The sequence below is a fragment of the Sinohyriopsis cumingii genome, unplaced genomic scaffold (assembly GCF_028554795.1).
Source record: "Sinohyriopsis cumingii isolate HCF-2022 unplaced genomic scaffold, ASM2855479v2 utg000552l, whole genome shotgun sequence".
In the NCBI taxonomy this organism is placed as follows: Eukaryota; Metazoa; Mollusca; class Bivalvia; order Unionida; family Unionidae; genus Sinohyriopsis; species Sinohyriopsis cumingii.
This window is the reverse complement of record NW_028315908.1, coordinates 458,834-481,377: the sequence shown is the minus strand read 5'-3', so window position 1 is coordinate 481,377 and position 22,544 is coordinate 458,834. Positions and strand designations below refer to the sequence as shown.

The 22,544-nt window shown below is 33.9% G+C and overlaps 1 protein-coding gene across 2 annotated transcripts in view; it reads left to right on the top strand.

The window, feature by feature from the left end:
- Nucleotides 1-2,002: 2,002 nt before the first annotated feature.
- The window catches only part of LOC149773810 (arsenite methyltransferase-like), a 41,530-nt gene continuing 20,988 nt past the window's right edge, over nt 2,003-22,544 (top strand). Inside the window, exons 1-6 of one of the 2 annotated variants that reach the window (XM_089945985.1) lie at nt 2,003-2,102; nt 6,925-7,099; nt 12,164-12,314; nt 14,063-14,199; nt 16,888-16,957; nt 19,816-19,897. In XM_089945985.1, coding sequence (XP_089802111.1) covers nt 6,933-7,099; nt 12,164-12,314; nt 14,063-14,199; nt 16,888-16,957; nt 19,816-19,897 — 607 coding nt within the window. In that variant the 5' untranslated portion in view covers nt 2,003-2,102; nt 6,925-6,932. The remainder of the gene's footprint in view (nt 2,103-6,924; nt 7,100-12,163; nt 12,315-14,062; nt 14,200-16,887; nt 16,958-19,815; nt 19,898-22,544) is intronic. The other variant, XM_089945986.1, reaches the window with a different exon arrangement.

Below are 22,544 nucleotides of genomic sequence, written 5' to 3'. Positions count from 1 at the left end.
CAGCCAATACATAATGAACACAATAACGTAGATGAAGCAGGCAACAAGCACAAATATCATGAAAACGGCACTAAAAAACGGAATAGCTGCTTCAAGCCGGTTAAGCGATAGCGGCCATCTTGTTTCCTATAACAATAATTGTTGACCAATATCAGCTGCTTCAATAATAATTTCTGAGGAATTATTACCGGCTCGTTTTCCGCCAATCAGAATTTCTAATCGTTCAACATTGGCAAGGACATTATTGGGACATGGAGTAGTAAGACCACTTCCTCGAGTAACAAGACCACTCCCGGTTGCTCCTTCTTCCTCTCTTGTTGTTTCTTCCGATTCTTTCTTACTTGGTGAAGAATATAATTTCTTCCATCGTCTAATTTCTTCAAACTGCACATTTTCTTCTTTTTTTTCTTTTCTCGTTCAACCTCCTTAAATTTCGACTTCGTTTCTTTTTCTCTCTGTTTCCTTTCTGATTTTGCCTTTTCAAGTTGCAACTTAAGTTTTTCTTGTATTTGTCTCCTTTCCAGAATTAATCGTCTAATACGCTCATCTACTGCCTGGTTAAAAATGTTAAAGTTATTAACAACTTCCTCAAATCTGATTTGTTGAGTATTAGTAGCGATGCGATATACATCCCTAATCAAATCAGAATTCGGGTTTTACATACTTATGTGTATCATGATATCCAAACGTAGCAATATCTAGTATTTAGTCTAGGTCTTTGATAACGGCAATACCTTCGGGTGCAAATTTTTCAATGATGTTAGTTCTTGCTCTTGGAAAAGGATGTGGTTGAACTTCAGGTTGTGGTTGAGGAGGTTGTTGGGGTGGTGGTTGAGCTGCTTGAAGACGGCCAGCAATATCAACAGGCAGTGTCTCAAGAGTTTTTTGAACCGCCTCAGTTGCTGTAACAATTTGCTTTGTTGGTTCGACATTTGGTTTGAATAATTGTTCTGGCCCTTCTGCAAGTTCCACCTGAGACTCCTGACGCTTGTAGATGCTGCTTGACAGCATCATGGACAGGGATATATTTCTTAATTGACTCAAGTCGCTCTCGAGCTAGTCTAGCTGTACGATAATGCATTATTGAGATAATAATGATTTGATTACTCACACATTACAGCAGCAGAGAGGGTGAGACCACAAATTAGTGCCCGACAGATAAACGAAAACACGCATTAAAATTTTGAAAAACACGAACGACAAAAATTAAAGTAATAAAAAAAACTCTAAAGCTAACCCAATTAGAGAAACTTTCGGTTTTGGTTAGAGGCTTCGGTTTGACTTTATTACGTTTTTATTTTTCATTTTCGTAGGAAGCTTTATTTTTAAAAACGGACCTTCCAGCAAGTGGTGTGTTCACTCTCTCTCTCCATTATTATTATTATTATTACACTAAGATGCATATGTTACAGTTATACTGTATTAAACAAAATTATTGTTTAGTTTTACTATGAATGTTACTGATATATTGGTATAACGGTACCAATGCACAGAATACAGGGTGGGGTGTGGGGTGGAGCTTAAAAGTGTAGAAACATAATGTTCAGAAACAAACAAAAATAAGTAAATACATAAAATAGCAATGAATGATGCATTATGTAAGAGTTAGAGTTTCTATCAGGTTTTAAGAAGTTAAGTATCTTAGCAACATGATAGATATTGTTAATTCGTAACTAGATTATGTTTTGTATTTTTCATGATTTCTTAAAACTGGGACACACGTTATTGAAACTAAATCTTGTGACTGGAGAAATCTTTGCCCTGTCTAGTTCCAGCAGAGTTATCTCTCTTAAATGCAACGGCGTATTATGTGCCCCTGTTTCAGTCCCTCTCAAGTTGACAATCTAACATTACTCGTTATGACAGTGTGTAAAACACATACTCAAAAAGAAAAGAAGTTATATTTATTTCGCCTAATGCTAGCATTCCGGTCAATGATACTTTTTTGTAACATAGATGAATAAAAAAGTTGGACTCAGTTACCTCCCGTTGAAACTTAAAGAGTTATAAATTTCAGACGTACAGCTACTGCTAAAACTGAATATTGTCGCATTTCGTCAGAACTTGACTTGATCAAATATTCGTTAGGAAATTTATGATAGGTATGTTTTCTTGTATAATTCATATTACATGACATGAATTGTTGTAGGATATACAGAGACCTGTACTTGAGTGATTTATTTACCGTTTTGTGGTTTAGTAACTTATTTTCGAGGTTAAAGATCATGCGTAATTAAAAGTAAAACGCAAGTTTGTATTTGTTATTCAAATATATAATACTGGCATTATCATGCCGGGTCAAAGTTAAGTTATTACAAACATTAATGATAAAGAATTGTCCAACAAAAATAGATAAGTCTTAATATTAAAAAAAAAACTTTTCCAAGGAAAATGTAGGTAGCTACGATGTCGTAGCCGCCATTTGATTTGTTGTGGTAGGAGATGGGGTACTAATATTAGTGCTAAACGTAGGCATAAAAAAAAAAGTAGTTAATCGTCAAAGACTATTTTCTGATGAGAGTAATATGGTTTTCTTGTTCTAATATAGTAAGTTATATTGTGATAAATTTATGGACTGGTTATGCTTTAAAAGTTTAATCATTTCAGAGATTTCAAGTGTGATCTTTTTATATTAATGAATTTCTTTTGTTCATCCTCATCAAAATCGTTCTCTAGGTAAAGTTACCCATAAATTGCAACAGAAAATTAATCTTCATAGAGGGCGATGAAAATCCATTTTAAATCAGAGGCTTAACTACTGCCCCACAATGTGGAAGTTGGGCCATTTTCAGAAGGTGTGTGGAAACGTTACCTTTCTCATTAAGGGGAAGGGCCATTTTCTCAATTTTTGTGGGGGTTGGGGATGACAAAATTTTAAGAAAATAAAATGAATGAATTTGTCAATCCATGTGTGTCTTTAGACGAGTTATTGACTACATAAAAATGTGTCATTATTTATGAGAAAATCATCTGTAGTTATGACAACCTATTCTTACAAGGTGAACTAAACAGTTTTGAGACAAACTTCAATATAATTTTTTATATGATAAAGAATACATGACTGGACAGGGTAAATATTGTTTAATATGGAGAGAGACTGTAGAGACTGCATTTAAAAAGTCAGTTTGAGATTTTCAAACCCTGGGCATATTTTTTCATGAAGTCTTCTGTAGTTTTCTTGTCTTCGAAGGAAGTATCAATTCATTTATCACAATGTGCATTACAGTTGTACTGACAGTTGGTCCTTTCTGAATTAATTTATCTTAAGCTGCTTGTAATAATTTAATTCAGTTTGTGATTTTAAATTAATATAAATAAAGAAAAGGAATGTGCAAACAAATAAATGGACAAACAGGCAGAAGAGCAAAGTGAGAGAATAGGTATGAAAACAAATGAATGAGCAAATGTTCAAAGAAGAGAGAGATGCGAGAATTATAAAGCTTGTGAATGCAGAAACAAAAGAGAATAAACAAGATGATTAAGAAATTTTTTAGCAATGTAAGATTATAAAATCAGACAGCTTGCTCATTTTCATGAACAAAATAATACCTTGTTTCACATCTGGATATTTTCACTGTAGTGAAACCAGGAAATGAAATTGGGTTGTGAGGTGTATATTACAAGAATAATGGATGTTACTCTTTGAAGAAAGATTTTGTGTTTGTATTAGAAGGAGCCAAATAACAATTGTCTATTGGCATGCTACTCTGGTATAGACAATAAACTTTCAACAAACTGTGTTTTATGATATAATTGTGTCTTTCTGTACACTTCACAATTTAAAATATAGTAAAGATTTAATGAGTTGTTGCTTACTTCAATCTAATATATATATATATATATATATATATATATATATATATATATATATATACATAATGTTTCATTTGAATTTTTGATTGTTATTTTTAAAATGGTACGTTCGCAACATGTGAAAAAAAGGAGTCAGAAGTAAGGGCAAAATGAGTGTCCAGATTTTACAGTATGTTCTTCTGTTGGCGGTTGATGTCCTGAAAGTAAGTTGACATTAAAAGACATTATTATCAGTGATAACTGCTGAACGAAGATTGTCACCAATGACATCATGCTAAGAACAGTATCTCTGCTTGTCTTATTGAAACTCAGTGCATTCTATTCTTGGTTGGGTGACCATTATGTTTATAAATAAAACTACAGTTTTGTAATTAGTAAAACAAACAGATAGCTGGATATTGTTAATAAGATAGCAATACTGGTATTTGATTGCAAACATTTCTTTCAAAATTTGAAAAATATCTTTTAAGAATAGCAAAATGTGATTTTTCCATTGCCAGTTTCCTCATGGCATAAAAAAGATACATGTATTACAATAGAGGGGAAAAGTAAATAGTTATTTTTATACAAAATAATAGCAAAATATTTAAGTCATAATATCACGTTGAAACATAAATAATAATTACTGTTTACTTCTGCTGGACAATTAGGAAAGCACAGTTAGATTTCAAGTTTTTGGGCTTTTTCAATATGGCTGTGCCATTGATCTTACTGCTCAACCAGCCACATAGAGTACATTTGCATAGTAAAAGGATATGTGTGATATGTGGAAGCTGTCTGGAATTTCCATGCCCAGTGCTATATTATATTTCTTGTTCTCATAATGAGTGCTGTTGTGTAAGCTGGAATTCCCATGGCCTGTGCCATATAATGTGCCTTGGTGTAATGATAAGTGCTGTTGTGTAAATTGGAATTCCCATGGCCTGTGCTGTTTAATGTCCATTGGTGTAATGATAAGTGCTGTTGTGTAAACTGGAATTCCCATGGCCTGTGCTTTTTAATGTCCATTGATGTGAAGATAAGAGCTTTTGTGTAAGCTGGAATTCCCATGGCATGTGCTATTTAATGTAAACTGATGTAATGATGAGTACTGTTGTGTAAACTGGAATTCCCATGGCATGTGCTATTTAATGTAAACTGATGTAATGATGAGTACTGTTGTGTAAACTGGAATTCCCATGGCCTGTGCTGTTTAATGTCCCTTGGTGTAATGATAAGTGCTGTTGTGTAAACTGGAATTCCCATGGCATGTGCTTTTTAATGTCCATTGATGTGAAGATAAGAGCTTTTGTGTAAGCTGGAATTCCCATGGCCTGTGCTTTTTAATGTCCATTGATATAAGGATAAGTGCTGTTGTGTGAACTGGAATTCCAATGGCATGTGCTATTTAATGTACTTTGATGTGATGTTGAGTGCTGTTGTGTAAACTGACAATTTTTACTTCAAACAGTTTTATCTAGCTATCAGGATATAAATGAAATCACAAATCAAAGTGTTGAAAATAAATATGCAGATGAGTAGAAAGTTTTAAATGAACCATATCTAGTCGTGATATGAGCATTTGACCATATTGCCAGTCTTGTATGTGTTCAAAATGTTTGCAGTTCTGTGTAATTTTCATTAAGATCTGTTTCAGTTTGGGATATAGATGCTAAGAAAGTAAGTACTGTTTCAGTTTGGGATATAGATGCTAAGAAAGTAAGTCCTGTTTCAGTTTGGGATATAGATGCTAAGAAAGTAAGTACTGTTTCAGTTTGGGATATATATGCTTAGAAAGTAAGTACTGTTTCAGTTTGGGATATAGATGCCAAGAAAGTAAGTACTGTTTCAGTTTGGGATATAGATGCTAAGAAATTAAGTACTGTTTTAGTTGGGATATATATGCTTAGAAAGTAAGTACTGTTTCAGTTTGGGATATAGATGCTAAGAAAGTAAGTACTGTTTCAGTTTGGGATATAGATGCTAAGAAAGTAAGCACGACACTGAAGATTTAAGATTTTGTGAAAAAAATGTCTTATCCAACAATAAATTTCAGTTTTCCAATGCAAAATTGAATACCAAAATGGCAATAGTTTCAATGTTGACAAGGTCAAGTGTGCATAGTTATTACTAATACCTTCTTTAGAACCAGCAAAGTGATTTAGGTAAAGGTGAAAAATAAAATTCTAATACTTTGTTTCTTGTCATAATATTGATTTTACAGTTAGGTCACTAAAACATGTCTGTGCAAATCTAGAATCATCACTTAAACATGTCGGTGCAAATCTAGAATCATCACTAAAACATGTCAGTGCAAATCTAGAATCATCACTAAAACATGTCGGTGCAAATCTAGAATCATCACTAAAACATGTCGGTGCAAATCTAGAATCTTTACTATTAAGTTTGATGGTGAGAACAGTGGTTCAGTTTGTTTACAGTAGTAATTCTACCAAACTGTGTGCTATTTTAGCTAGAAAAGGGAGTCAGTACAGTCTACCCCTCTCATCCATCTATAAATCCACCATTTGACATGCTAAATTATTAGGCCAAAAATATTTGAAACTTTATGCAAAAATGACGTTATATAGAAACAAGATACATGTAATGAGCTTGTCTGTATTATTTCTTTTTCTTCCACATAATATCTTGTTGTCATCGTACTTAGAATTATGGATAGGTATGCTGTTACATATTCTTTGGTGTGGGGTCAAACTTAGCTTTTTCTGAATACTTCTGGAAAATGGGGGTGGGGGGATTTTTGGATATACCGGTATTTTACCTGCAAAGAGCTTCTTCTGTAGGGGACTGCCATTGAACAGCCCATCCTGAGATATGTTGCACTATTTCGCAGCTCTCACCCATGATGTTGGTGGAGGCATTTAGAAACAGGACCTTGCATGTGATTGATTAGTTACAGATTTGCATATACTGTATCTGCAGCCAGTTAAAAATATTGAATCATGGGAAAATTGAACCCTGCATAATGTGAGGAACTTACGACAGCATTGTCCTCTGAGAAAAAGATACATGTCTGAGTTGAATGGTTTATCTTTGAGAACACATGCAGATTGACAGGCAGACAGGGCAGGTAATTAAATATGTGGTCTACATTGATTTTTGTTGTTACAGGTTGAAGAATGGCAACAGACAAGGAGAAAATATTTGATTCAGTGAAAGATTATTATGGAAAAGTTTTAAATAAAACAGAGGACCTCAAGACACCAGCATGCATTTCTGGCCAAAATGTGATGCCCAGACATGTAAAGGAAGCTATGTCCCAGGTGCACGAAGAGGTGACATCAAGGTATGATCCTGATGTATATTTGCGTTTTGGTGATACTGTGTTGTATGTGATGTCCGTCTGTCTGTACATCCATCTGTGTGTTCATCACTTCTTTTAAAGCAAACATTGTCTACTCTAGTTAGGAATGTTAATAATAATTGACAAGTAAATTGTTTTACAAAGATAAGTTTGTGATAAGTAGTCTATATATAACAACAAAATATTTTGGATCCTGGATACACGTCTTGGGTTTAGAATGGAGGATATAATGGTACTGATTGGTGTCAGATATTATGGAAGAAATTATAATTATATTGTAACGTAAAAAATTCACATATTTCTTTGATTGACAAAAATAAAAGAATAAAAAATATCAATATAAGTTCCCTATTTTTAGTAATAAAAATCCGTAACTGAATGAAGTTATCCCATATTCACATCAGTCATCAGATCGGCAATTTAACCTCAACAAACCTTGGGATTAAGCCAATGCTTTCATACCAAAACTAGGTTGCTGGGCCTGACTGACCCCACAGAAACACGGCTGTCTTGTGGGCATCTACTTGCTGACAACTGTTATATTTAAAGCAACATTTCCACTTAAAGTGAAATAAAACATTTGGGATGAAGTATTATAAGCATTCCTGATAAACCACTTTTCATATCTGTTCTTTTTCCCAACCATGATATTTACTTATTACACCACTTCCTCGATAACTCGCACCCTGATAACTTGTGAACCCACTTATTATACAGGGTCAGTGTGGATCCTATTTTTTTAACCAGAAAAAAACCCTTTGATTGATCCCTATTTGTTGAATTTGAAGAAAATTATGATCTAAACTGGTAACTGAGACTTTGATATATTGCTCAGTTTATTGTCAAAAACAGTAGTTAGGACCTGGAAATTTTAATCAACATTATGAAATTATCAACCTTTAACAAAAAGTCATATACTTTTGTTGCATTTCCTTTTCAAACGACATAGTACACCATAAATAATGATACTCAATTACATATCAATCCATTAAAATGTCACGTCTAGTGGAGGCAGTACTTTAATAAATAAATACCAGAAACAAGTTTTTCATCAAATGACATTTATGTTTTAGCTCCATCTTTAATTTAGTTTAAGTATAATCATCATAAATGCAACATGCCCTCTTGTATTTAAACAAAATGTGTCAATCTACTGCAACAGCTACGTCCACGAGTGTTTCTTTGTGAACCCAATTATGTGCCGACTGTGTTTTGATATCTTTGTCTAGCTGAGATTCCCATCACTTACTATTATTTTGCTTTAGGTCCCTCAGTAACTTGTGCCCTTGCTTATAGTGCAGACTATGTTTTTGGACCCACTGTGCATGAGTTATCGAGGGAGAGGTTTGGTTCATAATATTAGATCTGAATATAAGAATGTTTTTCTTCAGACTTAGTGGCACACACACACACACACATTTATATGACATACCAGTACAGTGTGACCCTCCTATAACACGGTAGCTGGGAGCCATGGAACTCTACCGTGTTATTGACTGAACTGTGTTATAAGCAACCAGGTCAATTAGCTGAAGAAAATAATGCATGTACCCCCAAAAATGTGCATGTGGGTGGGTGGTAATAAATGCGGGCGATAAAATACATGCTTCATTAGCACAGTTACCATCTTAAATCGATGCATATTAAATGGGAAATACACCTGTAGATAAGGCGTATATAATATTTTGCTTTATTTAGAGAACCACAGACTGGTACATATATGTGTATACTATTTATGTTGTTGTTGCAGGGTTTAATGCCATTTTTTAGAACAAGATAGGCTATACATGGCGGCCAGTATAAATGGTGGAGGAAGAACCTGGGAAAACCCTGGAAAGAACCACCGACCCACTAGAAGCTACTGGCAAGCTTTCTCACATAACGACATTAGCTGAATCCAAGACTCGAACCCACACAGACAGAGGTGAGATGGCAGTGATCCATAACAGTGAGCACTTTTGACCACTCTGGGCCCCTCTGTATACCGTTTATATATACATGTCTTATGTATAGCAAGAACAGAGTATCAACACCGTGTACTCACCCACAAATCTCATCACATACATTGAATCCACAATAGAACTAATTCCATCCAAAAAATGCACACAGATTTAAAATATTCAATAATTTTGTCACAGGTCATATTGGTCTGGATTCACTGGATAAACATAGCACAGTCACATAACGAATGATGAAGCACATTTACTTTCCATCCCAAGTCGGTAAAAGTTAGTTTGCGTTTTAAGCGGCTGTTAGTAGTATTCGTAAGCACAAACTTTTTCCCTGCAAAAAGGAAACTTTCACAGCACAGTAAACGTGTTCCAGTCACGTTGGAAAATGAAAAGATGCGTCAGATTTCATTGCTTTTATTTAAGTTTGGTACTGACTTCTTTGAAGAAAAGTTCTTTGCATTTATTGAAGATTGTAGTCAGCTTTCCTTGAAGAAATGTTCATGCATTATTGAAGTCACCTTTAAAGGCCAGCTTTGGAGAACCAAACAAATGCCCATTTCCATTTGCTTAGTATGTTTTCATAATAGTCGGTGCTTCAAAGGTAATGTTTTCTCTGAAAATTCAGCAAACTATTTTATCTGGGTACATTTTTAAAAAAGGAATTGGCCATTGTTGGTCGATTGTAGTTACAGTTCCTCCCTGCCTATTCAATAAACCAACAAGTAAGATTTTAAAAAAAAAAAAAATTTGTGGTAGCAGAGTGATGCTGCCTTCCACTCATTTTAACAAAGGCAACAGACGATAGAGACGCAGGTGTTCTTGTCTGATGACAAGAATTAGTACAGAAAATGTGGGTGATCTGAAGGATTTAATTCTGAGTGGAAAGAAGAGGAATTTTACATACCATCCACACACAAATGTCAGTCTATGTAAATATATTAATTACTAGGGAGCAGCCGAAAATCTGACAAAAGATAGATTTTGAGATAATGCCTCGTCTGGTTGATCTCCACTACCAGAAATATCAACAACAAAAAAAGCGGATATCTCACAACATACAATACTCATGCTCGATGTCAACATAAGCAGATTATGATGTAACAATGCGCTGTTAAGATGGTTTGTCAATATGGACATATAAATTGTTTATGTAACTATAGATAAATTTCAGTCTATTTTATATCACGTTTGTGGCTTCCTTTAATGGGGCCTCTGAATTTCTCCACTCCAAACTAATGGTTGTATATACAAGTTTAAACAGCCAACAATGTCGCCAATAAAAAAAAATCACCAGATGGTATATTTTGCCGCCAATAAGGAAAATAAAATTGCAGTTTGTGACATTGGCAAAGCCCTACGTGATCCTAGAATAAACATTTTACACTTCATTTTTCGTACTTTTAAGAAGAAAAAAGTATTTTTTGGTGTACAAGAAAAATATATATAAAATTTCAGGAGCCACTCCATGATTGTTGTGTGTAATTTATGCGTGATCTCTTCCCCAAAATGGTAATAAACTTTGTACGTTTGTTTTCATATTTTTCAGAAAGATTTTTTTTTGTGTGCATGAAAAATACATGTATATAAAATTTTGGTAGCCATGCCATGACCATGTTATATCTGAATTCATGTTATAATGGAGCATGCTATAGCAGGGTTATACTGTACTTCTAAATCTAAATGTATTTTAAGCATAGAAAACAGAGATGTCTTGTGTACAAGTATTGGCACACACAGTCAAAACCGTAACTAGTGGTCGTTCATGGGAAAAGGCCCATTGTGATCAGATGACCACTGCATACAGGTTCACCATTCAAAATTGGTTTTGGAACATATAACATGTATTGAATATCATTATCATTATTATTATTATTATTATTATTATTATTTTTGTTATATGTATACTGTACAACAAAATCATAGCTGCAGGTAAATGTTGTTCTGTCCCAAATTTATGTTCCACAGAAGATTACTTTATTTTACTTGCTTTAATCCATCCTATTAGTGAAATTATCACTAGTTTAAATATATCCAATGGTATTAGTATGTTCATGATATAAAAACAATATCTGGGTTAGACAGTTGCTCAGCTTGCTATGATCAAAAGACAGTTGGCTTATGTGAGAAATCTTTGATAAACAGGAAATCAAAAGAAGCTATTTATGGCTATCGATTGTCACCCATAAACTGAAACTTTCTCTGCCGTTACAGACACATTTTTGGACACTGAATGACCCCTGACCTTAATGAAAAGGGATGTGACTCGTATCTCTTTTCAGAGACAGACGTTTTCTTCAGAGACAGTTTTAATTCAGAGGCAAATTGATGTAGATATCTAACTATACCTGACTCACTGATGCAAAAGGTGACTTCAGCTTCTGCTTCAATAACACAACTTCTTTTCCTATCAACCAGCAAATGAATTGCTTCGATCCTATACCATAGTAATACAAACTGTATCGCTTTCAAATTTGACATATTGAGTTATGCTGGAGCATGGAGTACAAGAAAGATAAGAAATATTTGCACATGAATTCACATGATACTCCCTTATCCAATCAATGCCTTCCTTGTGAAAAAAAATTCAGTTTGCTTGGGGGAAAGCATTGTTTAGGTAGGAAACACCTGGTTGATGACCACTAAAGGCAGGTGACTCTTAAGTACAAGACATTTATAAGGCAAATTTGCTGGAGGGGAAATTAGAATGGTTGTTATGAACAGGTGACTGCTGAGTAAAGGTGATTGTTTGAACAAGTTTGACTGTATATGACTATTGAAAACTTCCTTTAATGTTAAGAACAAAATTATGTATGATGTTTGAAAAGTAATTTGTTCCATATATGAAAAAACCAAGATTTAAAATAATATCATAGTTCCACAGAGATTTAAAGGTAATATTCTTACTATTTGATATTCATGTCATTGTTGAGAACACATACCTTCCTTTTTGATTCTGAAAAACTAAATACCATATAATTTACAACATTGGTAGAGGTACCTCTTGACATTAACCATATTTTTCTCTATAAATGTATGCATATGAAATAGTGAATATTACTTGATGAATGTTAATTACTATGATTTATTATTGTAGATATTATGGGTGTGGACTGGTGATTCCAGAGAAGCTGGAGGGCATGCATGTCCTTGACCTTGGCAGTGGAAGTGGGCGTGACTGTTTTGCCTTGAGCAAGTTGGTTGGCCAGAATGGCTTTGTAACTGGCATTGACATGACAGATGAACAGGTGATTTCAAAGGCAGTTTGTTCATGCATGATACAAGGCACCTTATTGCCTGTAAAGTTTTATAAACTTTGCATCTTGATCAGTCTTTTTGCATGCATTTAGGTTATAACCTATTTTCTAACTACTTTTCTTTATTTGCCATATGGTATACTTAAATTGAATTTCCTGGTATTTTGTTTTTGCCTCTGGTTGCAAAAGTAAAAGATTTTAACTTTTAAGATGCCTTGAAGAAACAAAAGGTAATCCACAATGATTTGAAAAAAAAATGGCTGATTTATCTGGCATTCATGATATGAATCCAGAAGTGGGTTTTTCAGCATCCAGAAGTGGGTTTTTCAGCATATTGTTTTGCAATACGATAGGTGTTTGGCATTTTCTGCATCTTGCAACAGTTATTAAACTTCCAAAACCCTTTCCTTTCTGGTAATATTTTTAATTCGGCTTTAATAACAACTCTAGTGTTTATATCTTTCTTCTATATTATGTTATGTGTTTAGTCTCGAATAAACAGTAAGACAGAAAGAGTGAAAACAACAAGCTTTTTAAAATTTAACAAATAATTTTTGTTTTGGAAAATTCTGTAAAAATGAAAAAAGGAGAAGAATTTATGGTTTCAAGAATCAAATCCAAAAATAATCTAAGAATAATCCACGAATTAAATTACAAAAGTCCTAATAATAAATGTTCTAATGATTTCAAATTCGAATCCTGATGTACAATCCAAGATGGATGATGATGCCATATGCTGTAGTCAGTACTGTGCTTATCTACAGTTCCTTGTAGAAATACAAATAATGGCACTCCGGTATTGGAAATCCAAATTAAACTTGTAAACAATGTCTTTCCAAAATCTGTGAGCACTCTTCAAATATTTCCAGAGAATAAAGAATTAATCCTTTTGAAATCCAACTGATCTGAAGAAAATTATAGCTCAAATCTGGCTACAACAAATTAACTTAACATCAATATGAAAAGCTCAAAACTGAGAAATCTCTCTCTACACATCTCTATTAAAACTAACAAATGATTAGTTATGGAAAAACCAGATTTGCGAAATAAAAGGGGGGTCACGTGATCATGTTTATAACACGTATACAGAATATGGCCTTTGATTAGACCAATGATTTTATTCCCAGAATAAAAAAGTGTTTACTTCTTAACCCACATAATCCCATCATGACCTTGACAACAACCAATCATTTTAAAATAAAATATAACTTTGTTTACTAATTTTGAATCACGGTCAGAATTTGGATCAACACCTGGTGTTTATAAACTAACAGTCAAGGTCAAACAATTTTCTGAAGAAGTATCATCTCTAGTGAAAAAATTTGCATTATAATAGAATAAAAAATTTAAAACTGACAAACAATTAAATTAAAATTAAAATTAATATAACTATATTGAATCAGATATACGTAACAATTAAATATTATATATATATAGAGTTCTTCCTTGAACATTCTTCATACAACATGGGTTCACTTGTTATGGAGATTATTGTTCATTGCAATCAAAAGTAGCTAACATTATAATGACCTAATTTCCATGATAAAGTGACAGTCTGAAGATGCAGAATGTGAGTGGGTAAGACAAAGCAGTCACTGGAGTCCTAGTGATATTATATTTTAATCAGTATTTTCGATGCCAATCGTACTTAAATGAACCATTGCCATACATTTTCTGGTTGCAAAAAATGTTTTACAACAGTAATATGTACATGCAATCTTTTCTCCCCATTATTTCAGTTGAAAGTTGCCAGAGATTACATTGACTACCACACAGATAAATTTGGTTACAGCACTCCCAATGTGAAGTTTATTCAAGGGTACATTGAAAAATTGACCGAAGCAGGCATTCCAGAAGACTCGCAGGATATCATTATGTATGCTTATTTTCCTTAAGAGATTTTCCCAAGTCATTAGTACTATGTCTCTGCATGGCCATATTTTGAATACAGTATGTATTATATAAATTAATGTATTTCGAATACAGTGTGCATTATATAAATTCTTGTGTGAAGACTTAAAAAGTTTTTAATTTTGTTTATTTTTTATGCCCATCATGAATGTGGTAGCTGCATATTGTAACCCTTTTCCCCTGTCTTTCCATGTGTCCATTCAGTTAATTTTTATATTTAGGTCTGTGTTTAGGCACTACAGATGGGGATTCATGTTTCATCAGTGTTTTTTCTTTGTTATACTATACTATGTATCACTGATCAACAACTGTACATGCTGTAGAGTAGAACCTGTCTTGAAAGACCACCCCTTCTGCCTAAACGTAATGGTCTTTCAAGATAGGTGGTCTATCATAACAGGTCATAACACTATATAATCAATAAAGCTGTACATGGAGATCCTGGACAGGTATTACTGTATTATGTATCAGCATGTCATTAACTGTTCTGCATTTGTACATAATCTACTATACATCAGCATGCTGTTCACTGATTGACAACTGTACCTATTTTTTATGTATATGCAATCTGTTAACTGAACTAAAGCTTTACCTGCTGTTTTAGTGTGCCATTAACTGATCTACAGCTGTACATACTGTATTATCTAACAGTAATGCCATTAACTGATCTACAGCTGCACCCACTGTTTTATGTATAAGCATGCCATTAACTCAGTCTACAGCTGTACCTACTGTTGTATGTATATGCAAACTATTAACTTTATCAGCATGTTCTTAACTGATCTACAACAGTACTTACTCTACTTTGTATCAGCACACCTTTAACTGATCTACCTGCCCATCCTGTATTATCTATCAGGATGTCATTAACTGATTTACAATGTCATTAAACAGCCAATGACATCACTGTACAAACTGTACTATGCATCAGCATGCCATTAACTGATCTACAACTGTACATACTGTATTATCTAACAGTAATGCCATTAACTGCTCTACAGCTATACATACTGTATTATGTATAATTATGTCTTTAACTGATTTACGACTGTACATCCTGTACTGTGTATCAGCATGTCATTAATTGATTTAGAACTGTACAGTCATGCTGTGTTGTTATTAGCATGTCATTAACTATTCTACAACTGTACATACTGTACTGTGTATCAGAAATTGATTAACTGATCTACAACTGTACATACTGTATTGTGGATCAACTACTGTACATAAGGTACTGTGTGTCAAATGCCATTAACAGATTTAAATTAGCCTACAGTTTTGTCTCAAGTAAATAATGATACTTTCATGTCTTTTTGTCTTTTGTTCAGTTAGTCCCCTCACACCACAAACCATTTAAAATATTATAAATTAGGTGCCCATTTATTTTGTGTTTCACTTGTTCAAAATAAGGTAATATATATTTTAATATTTTCATTTTCTATTATCTATATGGCAGAATGGTAAATATAAAAAAATTTCTTACTATTTCTATTTTCCTTATGATACTTGAAAGTCTGATCAAGATAACAGTGTTGTGATTAAAGCATAATTCAGTCAGTAATAGTTAATAATAGAAAAATGAGGGAATCATTAAGTGAAAATAGCTTGCTTTGCAAGTAGTTATCAGACCCTCCTTCACTAATGTCGGAAAATTTCTCCTATGAATGACTTTTTTGTGCTGTATATGATGCCTCTGACAATTTAGGGACTTGATTATTTGAAAAAGGTGTAGAAACAATACCAATAAGTTTATAATTATAAATTGTGTACTTGGACATCCAACACTGATGCTATCTTTCTCATCCTGAGAATCTTATTGCTACTTCTCAAGAATGGACATTGATTTGGTCCACTAAAAGTGATTTAATATGATGTTAAGATTGCCTTAAATTGAAATAGTTCGAATTTTACATACAGTATAGCTGTCATGGCAGCCGTCTTGAAAATCCTATTACACTGTATTTCTATTCCTTCTGAACTGAGACATTTATCGATATTAGGTTTTCACCAGAAAACTTCTTATGATGTTTAATTGGTCCTAAATGAAAATGGTTCTGATCTGACCTCTTCAAAAATCTTTTTATTGATATTCCTCTTGGATTGATAATGATATCAAGATGGAGTTTTCATCAAAATGATTTTTTGTGATGCTAATTGCTGCTAAATAAAAATGGTGCCAGCCTGACATCAAATATGGATACCATAGAAGTCATATTTAATATCTTTTTATTGCTTCTTCTAACAGAAAGATCATGTCAACATCAGGTTTTCACCTGAAGACTTCTGGTATTTAGTTGGCACTAAAAGAAAATTATGCTGATCTGGCAGCCACTATAAGCACCATGGCAGCCATCTTGTTATTGGTTTCATTCCTAAATGGATGATCATATCTCTATGGATTTTTGCTAGAGGTTTATTATGATATCTATTAGGTCCTGAATGAAAATAGTACATATCTTACATATAATGCAGCCATCACAGCCATCTTGAAAACCTTGTTATTGCTTCAGAATGGCAGAGATGGTTTCAGCCCTCAGCAACTAGAAAGAAGAAATAAAATCAGCCTTACCTTAAAGTCCAGGAGATTGATTTTGGCCATTGGAGCATTTGTCGCACGTGACTCTTTTTGTTTTCAACTTAACCTTTTTTCCAGATCAAACTGTGTCATATGCCTTTGTCCAGATAAGAAAAGCGTGCTAAAAGAAGCATACAAAGTTCTGAAGGTATAGTTAGGTTTTACATTATGAGTATTTGTGATAGTTGTCATCAAATGGTGTTAACGATGTAATATTGCATTAATAATTCATTATGATACTTGGATAGCTCTAAGGCTGGGGTGACCACTTTGCACCACTATGACTTCAGTTTTGTATCTCTTCCAGCAGGTGCAAGTATAAGTGGTCATTTCCTAGAACTTGTTTATATATCGTCTCTAAGACTGCTGTCTGCATCCACCTGGCCATGGGAAGAGTACGTCTAAGTTGCATCCCCTGTTTTAGTGGAGACAACATATTTATCACTCATTTTGACTGTCTGTATCATCATTGTTATCCATTGTCGATAAGGTTTTCAGAGGTTTTATGTGTGGCTATAATCTTAAAATTATTTGAAATATTGCTGTCATACTCAGTAAGTATTGACCTGATTTATGCATTCCAATCCTCCCATTTGATTGGATAGTCAAGGTCATTTTAAAATCTTAATTAAGTTTTTTGTCAGAGTTTAGTTGAACACATTGTTGGCTGCATAATGCCCAGGAAATCGGAGATAAGGGCCTTTCAAAGAGCCACCAAAGCAGCCAATGCACTTTGGCCTGATAAGGAAATGAATGCATGACCCTTGGATTACAAGTTTGATACTCTACCAGTTGAACTACTGTGAATCCCAACTATATTGTATCTGAAACACATGTATATTCATCACTTAATTCTCAGTTTGTATGAGTCATAATTGGGTATAACTGAAATACATACAAAGTCATCACCTAATTCTAAGTTGTACGATTCATAATTGGGTATAACTGAAATACATATATGGTCATCACATATTTTGCAGTTATGAGATCCTAAATTGGGTAGTTCATGTAGGCAAGGTGAATAATTCCTTAATATATATATATATATATATATATATATATATATATATATATATATATATATATATATTGATTGAATGCCCTTAAAGTCAGTAAATAATGAACCCCTTGATAAAGAGGGTGTTTTCTCCATTTAACTCTTCTAAAATAATTCCCTTTTGGTTGCCATAGAGTTGTAAGATGAAATCCAGTAAAACTGAGTTTTTTGTGTGGAATAGCAATCATAATAAGGACCATGAGACATACAGAAAGATGAATAATTGTTCATATTAAAATGAAGTACAGTTATTGTCTATTTTGCCCACACAGACCTGGCATTTCCCAGAGATCTTGTTTTGTAAACCTTTTTAACAGTTTCAGTATTCCTTTATCAACCTTTTAAAGTTTCTATATGGCTCAATCAACATTAAGAACAGTTTCCATATGGCTCTTTCAACCTTTTTAACAGTTTCCATATGGTTCTATCAACCTTTCTAATGGTTTCCATATGGTTCTATCAACCTTTTTAACTATTTCCATCTGGCTTTTTCAACCTTTTTATCTATTTCCATCTGGCTTTATCAACATTTTAACTATTTCCATCTGCTCTATCAACCTTTCTAACTATTTCAATCTGTTTCTATCAATCTATTTAATTTCCTTATGGCTATATCAACCCTTTTAACAGTTTCTATCTGGCTTTATCAACCTTTTTACCTATTTCCATCTGGCTTTATCAACCTTTTTAACTATTTACATCTGGCTCTACCAACCTTTTTAACTACAAGTATTTCCATCTGGGCCTATCAACCGTTTTAACAGTTTCCTTATGGCTCAATCAGCCCTTTTAACAGTTTCCATCTGGCTTTATCAATCTTTTTAACTATTTCTATCTGGCTCTGTCAACCTTTTTAACTATTCCCATATGGTTCTATCAACCTTTTTAACAGCTTCCATATGGTTCTATCAACCTTTTTAACAGTTTCCATTTGGCTTTGCCAACATTTTTAACTATTTCCATCTGGCTTTATCAACCATTTTGACTATTTCCATCTGGCTTTATCAGCCTTTTTAACTATTTACATCTGGCATTATCAACCTTTTTAACTATTTACATCTGGCTCAATCAACCTTTTTAACAGTTTTCTTATGGCCCTATCAACCCTTTTAACTGTGTCCATCTGGCTTTATCAACCATTTTAAGAGTTTCCATCTGGCTTTATCAACATTTTTAACTATTTCCATCTGGCTTTATCAAACTTTTTAACTATTTCCATCTGGCTTTATCAACCTTTTTTAACTATTTCCATCTGGCTTTATCAACCTTTAAGTTTCTAACTATTCCATCTGGCTCTATCAACCTTTTTAAGTTTCCTTATGGCTCTATCAACCCTTTTAACAGTTTCCATCTGGCTCTATCAACTATTTTAACTATTTCCATCTGGCTTTATCAACCTTTTTAACTATTTCCATCTGGCTCTATCATCCTTTTTAACTATTTCCATATGGCTTTATCAATCTTTTTAACAGTTTTGTAATCTTATGATCATCTGAATCATTTTTATATAATGAATTATGATGATTCAACAGCAAATAAAATATATGTACTGGCTTTGCTTTTCATGCCCCCACCATATCTATGGAGGGATCTTATCTTGTTTCGCACATCTGTCACATCATGTCAGATCAAGGTTATTCTTTATCAGTGTATAAATTATGTAATAATTTAATAAATAATAGATTGTAAAATCGTCGTGTTGAATATGTTACAATCAGGTGGTGATCCTGTTGTGTAGGATTTAATAAATTGTAGCAAATTTTATAATTAGGTTTTAGATTTAGTTTTAAGACAGTGGTCAAATTTGTCTTTGTCATGTTATGTACAGTCCCTTTTTGACATATAGGATTTTACCTTTTATTTGCATCATATTTGCAGGGGCATCTGTGTTGCTTGGACACTTTTTTCATATATTATTGATTATATAATCTTTTTATTCCTAACTCCAGGTTGGAGGAGAGCTGTACTTCAGTGACATGTATGCTGACAGAAGAGTTCCAGAGTGTGTTCATCATGATGAAGTTCTTTGGGGTAGGTTCGAATGTTTGCTCACTCATAATTCAGTCTGTCAGTTTAATATTGTATTGCAATGAATCACAAAATATGTTACTATTTCTGTAAATAGAATTGAGAATATTTGAATATTATAGGATATTGAAACAGGTAAATGACATTAATATTTTATTGTTTTTATTGTCATCCACTAACCTCCCAGAGATCATTACATTTTTTTGAAACTCAAAAAGTGTGTTTTTACATCCCAAGGAGGATTAGTGCACGTGTTAAAAAATGTACAATTTCGAATCTTGTTATCTGTCCATATAATGCCATAGAAGTTTTTTACTGGAAATTCAAGTCAGGTTAAAAAAAAATAGAATATTTATTCCCTTTGAAGCATTTCTTGCATTTTGAAACTGAAAATAGTTGGTATACTTAGGAACTGACCATTTACTTTTTGAGGTGGTGGGTGATGATCGGTATGTGAATTTTTTTAACAACCCCTCCCCCCTAGAAAACCAAAGAGACCTTGAACATTGTGAAATATCATCACCACACAAACAGACAGACACAAAACGAATTTAAAAATCTGTTGGACAAGGGAATTAAATTTTTACTGCTCCCAATTCAGTGGTAGGTGTGGAGTTGATGCAAGTGCCATTAGTGACTGGATTAACTTGCCAGATGTTGAATTTGTGTCAGCCTAGAAAATGATCTTTTTTCCTTTGCATTGCTGTGAGGGAGTTTGAAGCATGCAACAGCAGTTTTATCTTGTTGACCGAGCTCTGCCTTCATGCATTTTCCTGTTGCTTGGTTGCTGTTGATATTGTACACTCCAGGATGACTAATTTTGATATGTTGTTTGTTGTATGTGAAAAGAAACAGAAGAGTGTAAAACACATTTGTTGAAGAACTGTGCAGCCAACTAGAAACAATTCATGTGAACTCTGAGAATGTCGGGGCATTCATTAGAGATTCTGTGTACTCAGCTGGATCCAAAACCATTGGTCAAACCACAGGTAAACATCAAGATTGGTTTGACAAGAACAATGCTGCCATACAGAGATGACTGAATATAAAACACCAGCATCAAAAGGCCTGTTTAGTAGACAGGACTTCATCTCAAAATGCAGTTTTCAAAAACATCAAAAGGAATGTCCAATGCAAACTCTGAGAATTACAAGACTCATGGCAGAGCAACAAGACAGATGAGATTCAGTTCCACACAAATGGGAATGACATGAAGAATTTATATAATACCTTGAAGACAATCCATGGGTGACAGTCATCAGGAACATCTCCAATATTGAGTGCTGACAACAACACCACACTGCTCACTGACAAAGAAAAGATGCTGCAAAGATGGGTAGAACAGTGAGGAGGCAATTGATCGACTGTTCCAAATGGAAAACAAAATATCACTTGCTGATCCTCCATTATTGTCTGAAACTGGGAAATCAATTGACCTGCTATAAAATGACAAAGCACCTGGAACGGATGCTATACCAGCAAAAGTCTGCGAAACTGGAGGCTCACACATGGCACAGAAACTGACTGCGCTCTTCCAGTTAATGTGGACTCAAGGAACTATACCACAGGAGTACAAGTATGCATCAATTGGGTCATCTCCTAGCTATAAACAGTCAGCAAATTCCTTGCCAGAATGGTGCTATATTGACTTGTACATCATGTTACTTCAGGAAATTATGAAGAACCACAGATAGGGTGTTTGCAGTTCATCAACTCCAGGAGAAATGCCAGGAACAGAACTCCATCATGTATATAACATTCATCAACCTTACAAAAGCCTTTGACACAGTCAGTCATAGAGGCTTTGCCAAGATCATGGCAAAATTTGGTTACCTAGAATAATTCGCTTGGCAACTTCATGATGGCATACTTGCTTGTGTTAGGGAAGATGATGAGTCATCTGAACATTTCCCAGTCACCAGTGGAGTCAAGTAAGGTACTGTGTTTGCCCCATCTCTCTTCAGTAAAATAGTCTCTTCCATGCTCACTGATGCCTTCCATGACTATGACACTGGGATTGATATCAGATATGAGTAAAATCCAACTTGAAATAAACAATGCCTTTAATAAAATTGCATTAAACATTGTCATTCAAGCAACAAAAGTGATCACTTTTGTTTCTTTAGTATGCACCTCTTTGATATACCTGTGTACTTTGCCTATGCAAGTTAGCAAAATAGCCTCTCTAACAGCAGCGCTTGCAGGACTTAAAATTATGTCAGTATGGCTATTGTTAGCCAATTAAATAATCTGTGAAATGGTGGATGCTTATGTCGGACTACCTAGCCTATCGATTGCCTCTATGAAAATCAGTTGTATAAACTGCCTCAAAGATAGTTGTATGTGAGCAGTACATCTCAAATAAATGCAGAAGTGTTTCTGCTGACGATTTGTCTGCTCTTCTTTACATTTTCTATTTAAGATCATTGACTATGTGATCTCAGTTTGTAATCAAAATTAGAAAGGCATTTCTGTCAGCCAGTGAAGTTAATCACCTTAGGCTTCATTATGTTTACTTTCTTGAACACTATTGCCTGCACTGTAATGCAGCATTACATACAAATGCATCATGAGGAATGCCATTTTGACAGACTTGCCAAATCCAAATATACCAACATTGATAGTTTTTCTTGTCTATTGTTCCATTTAC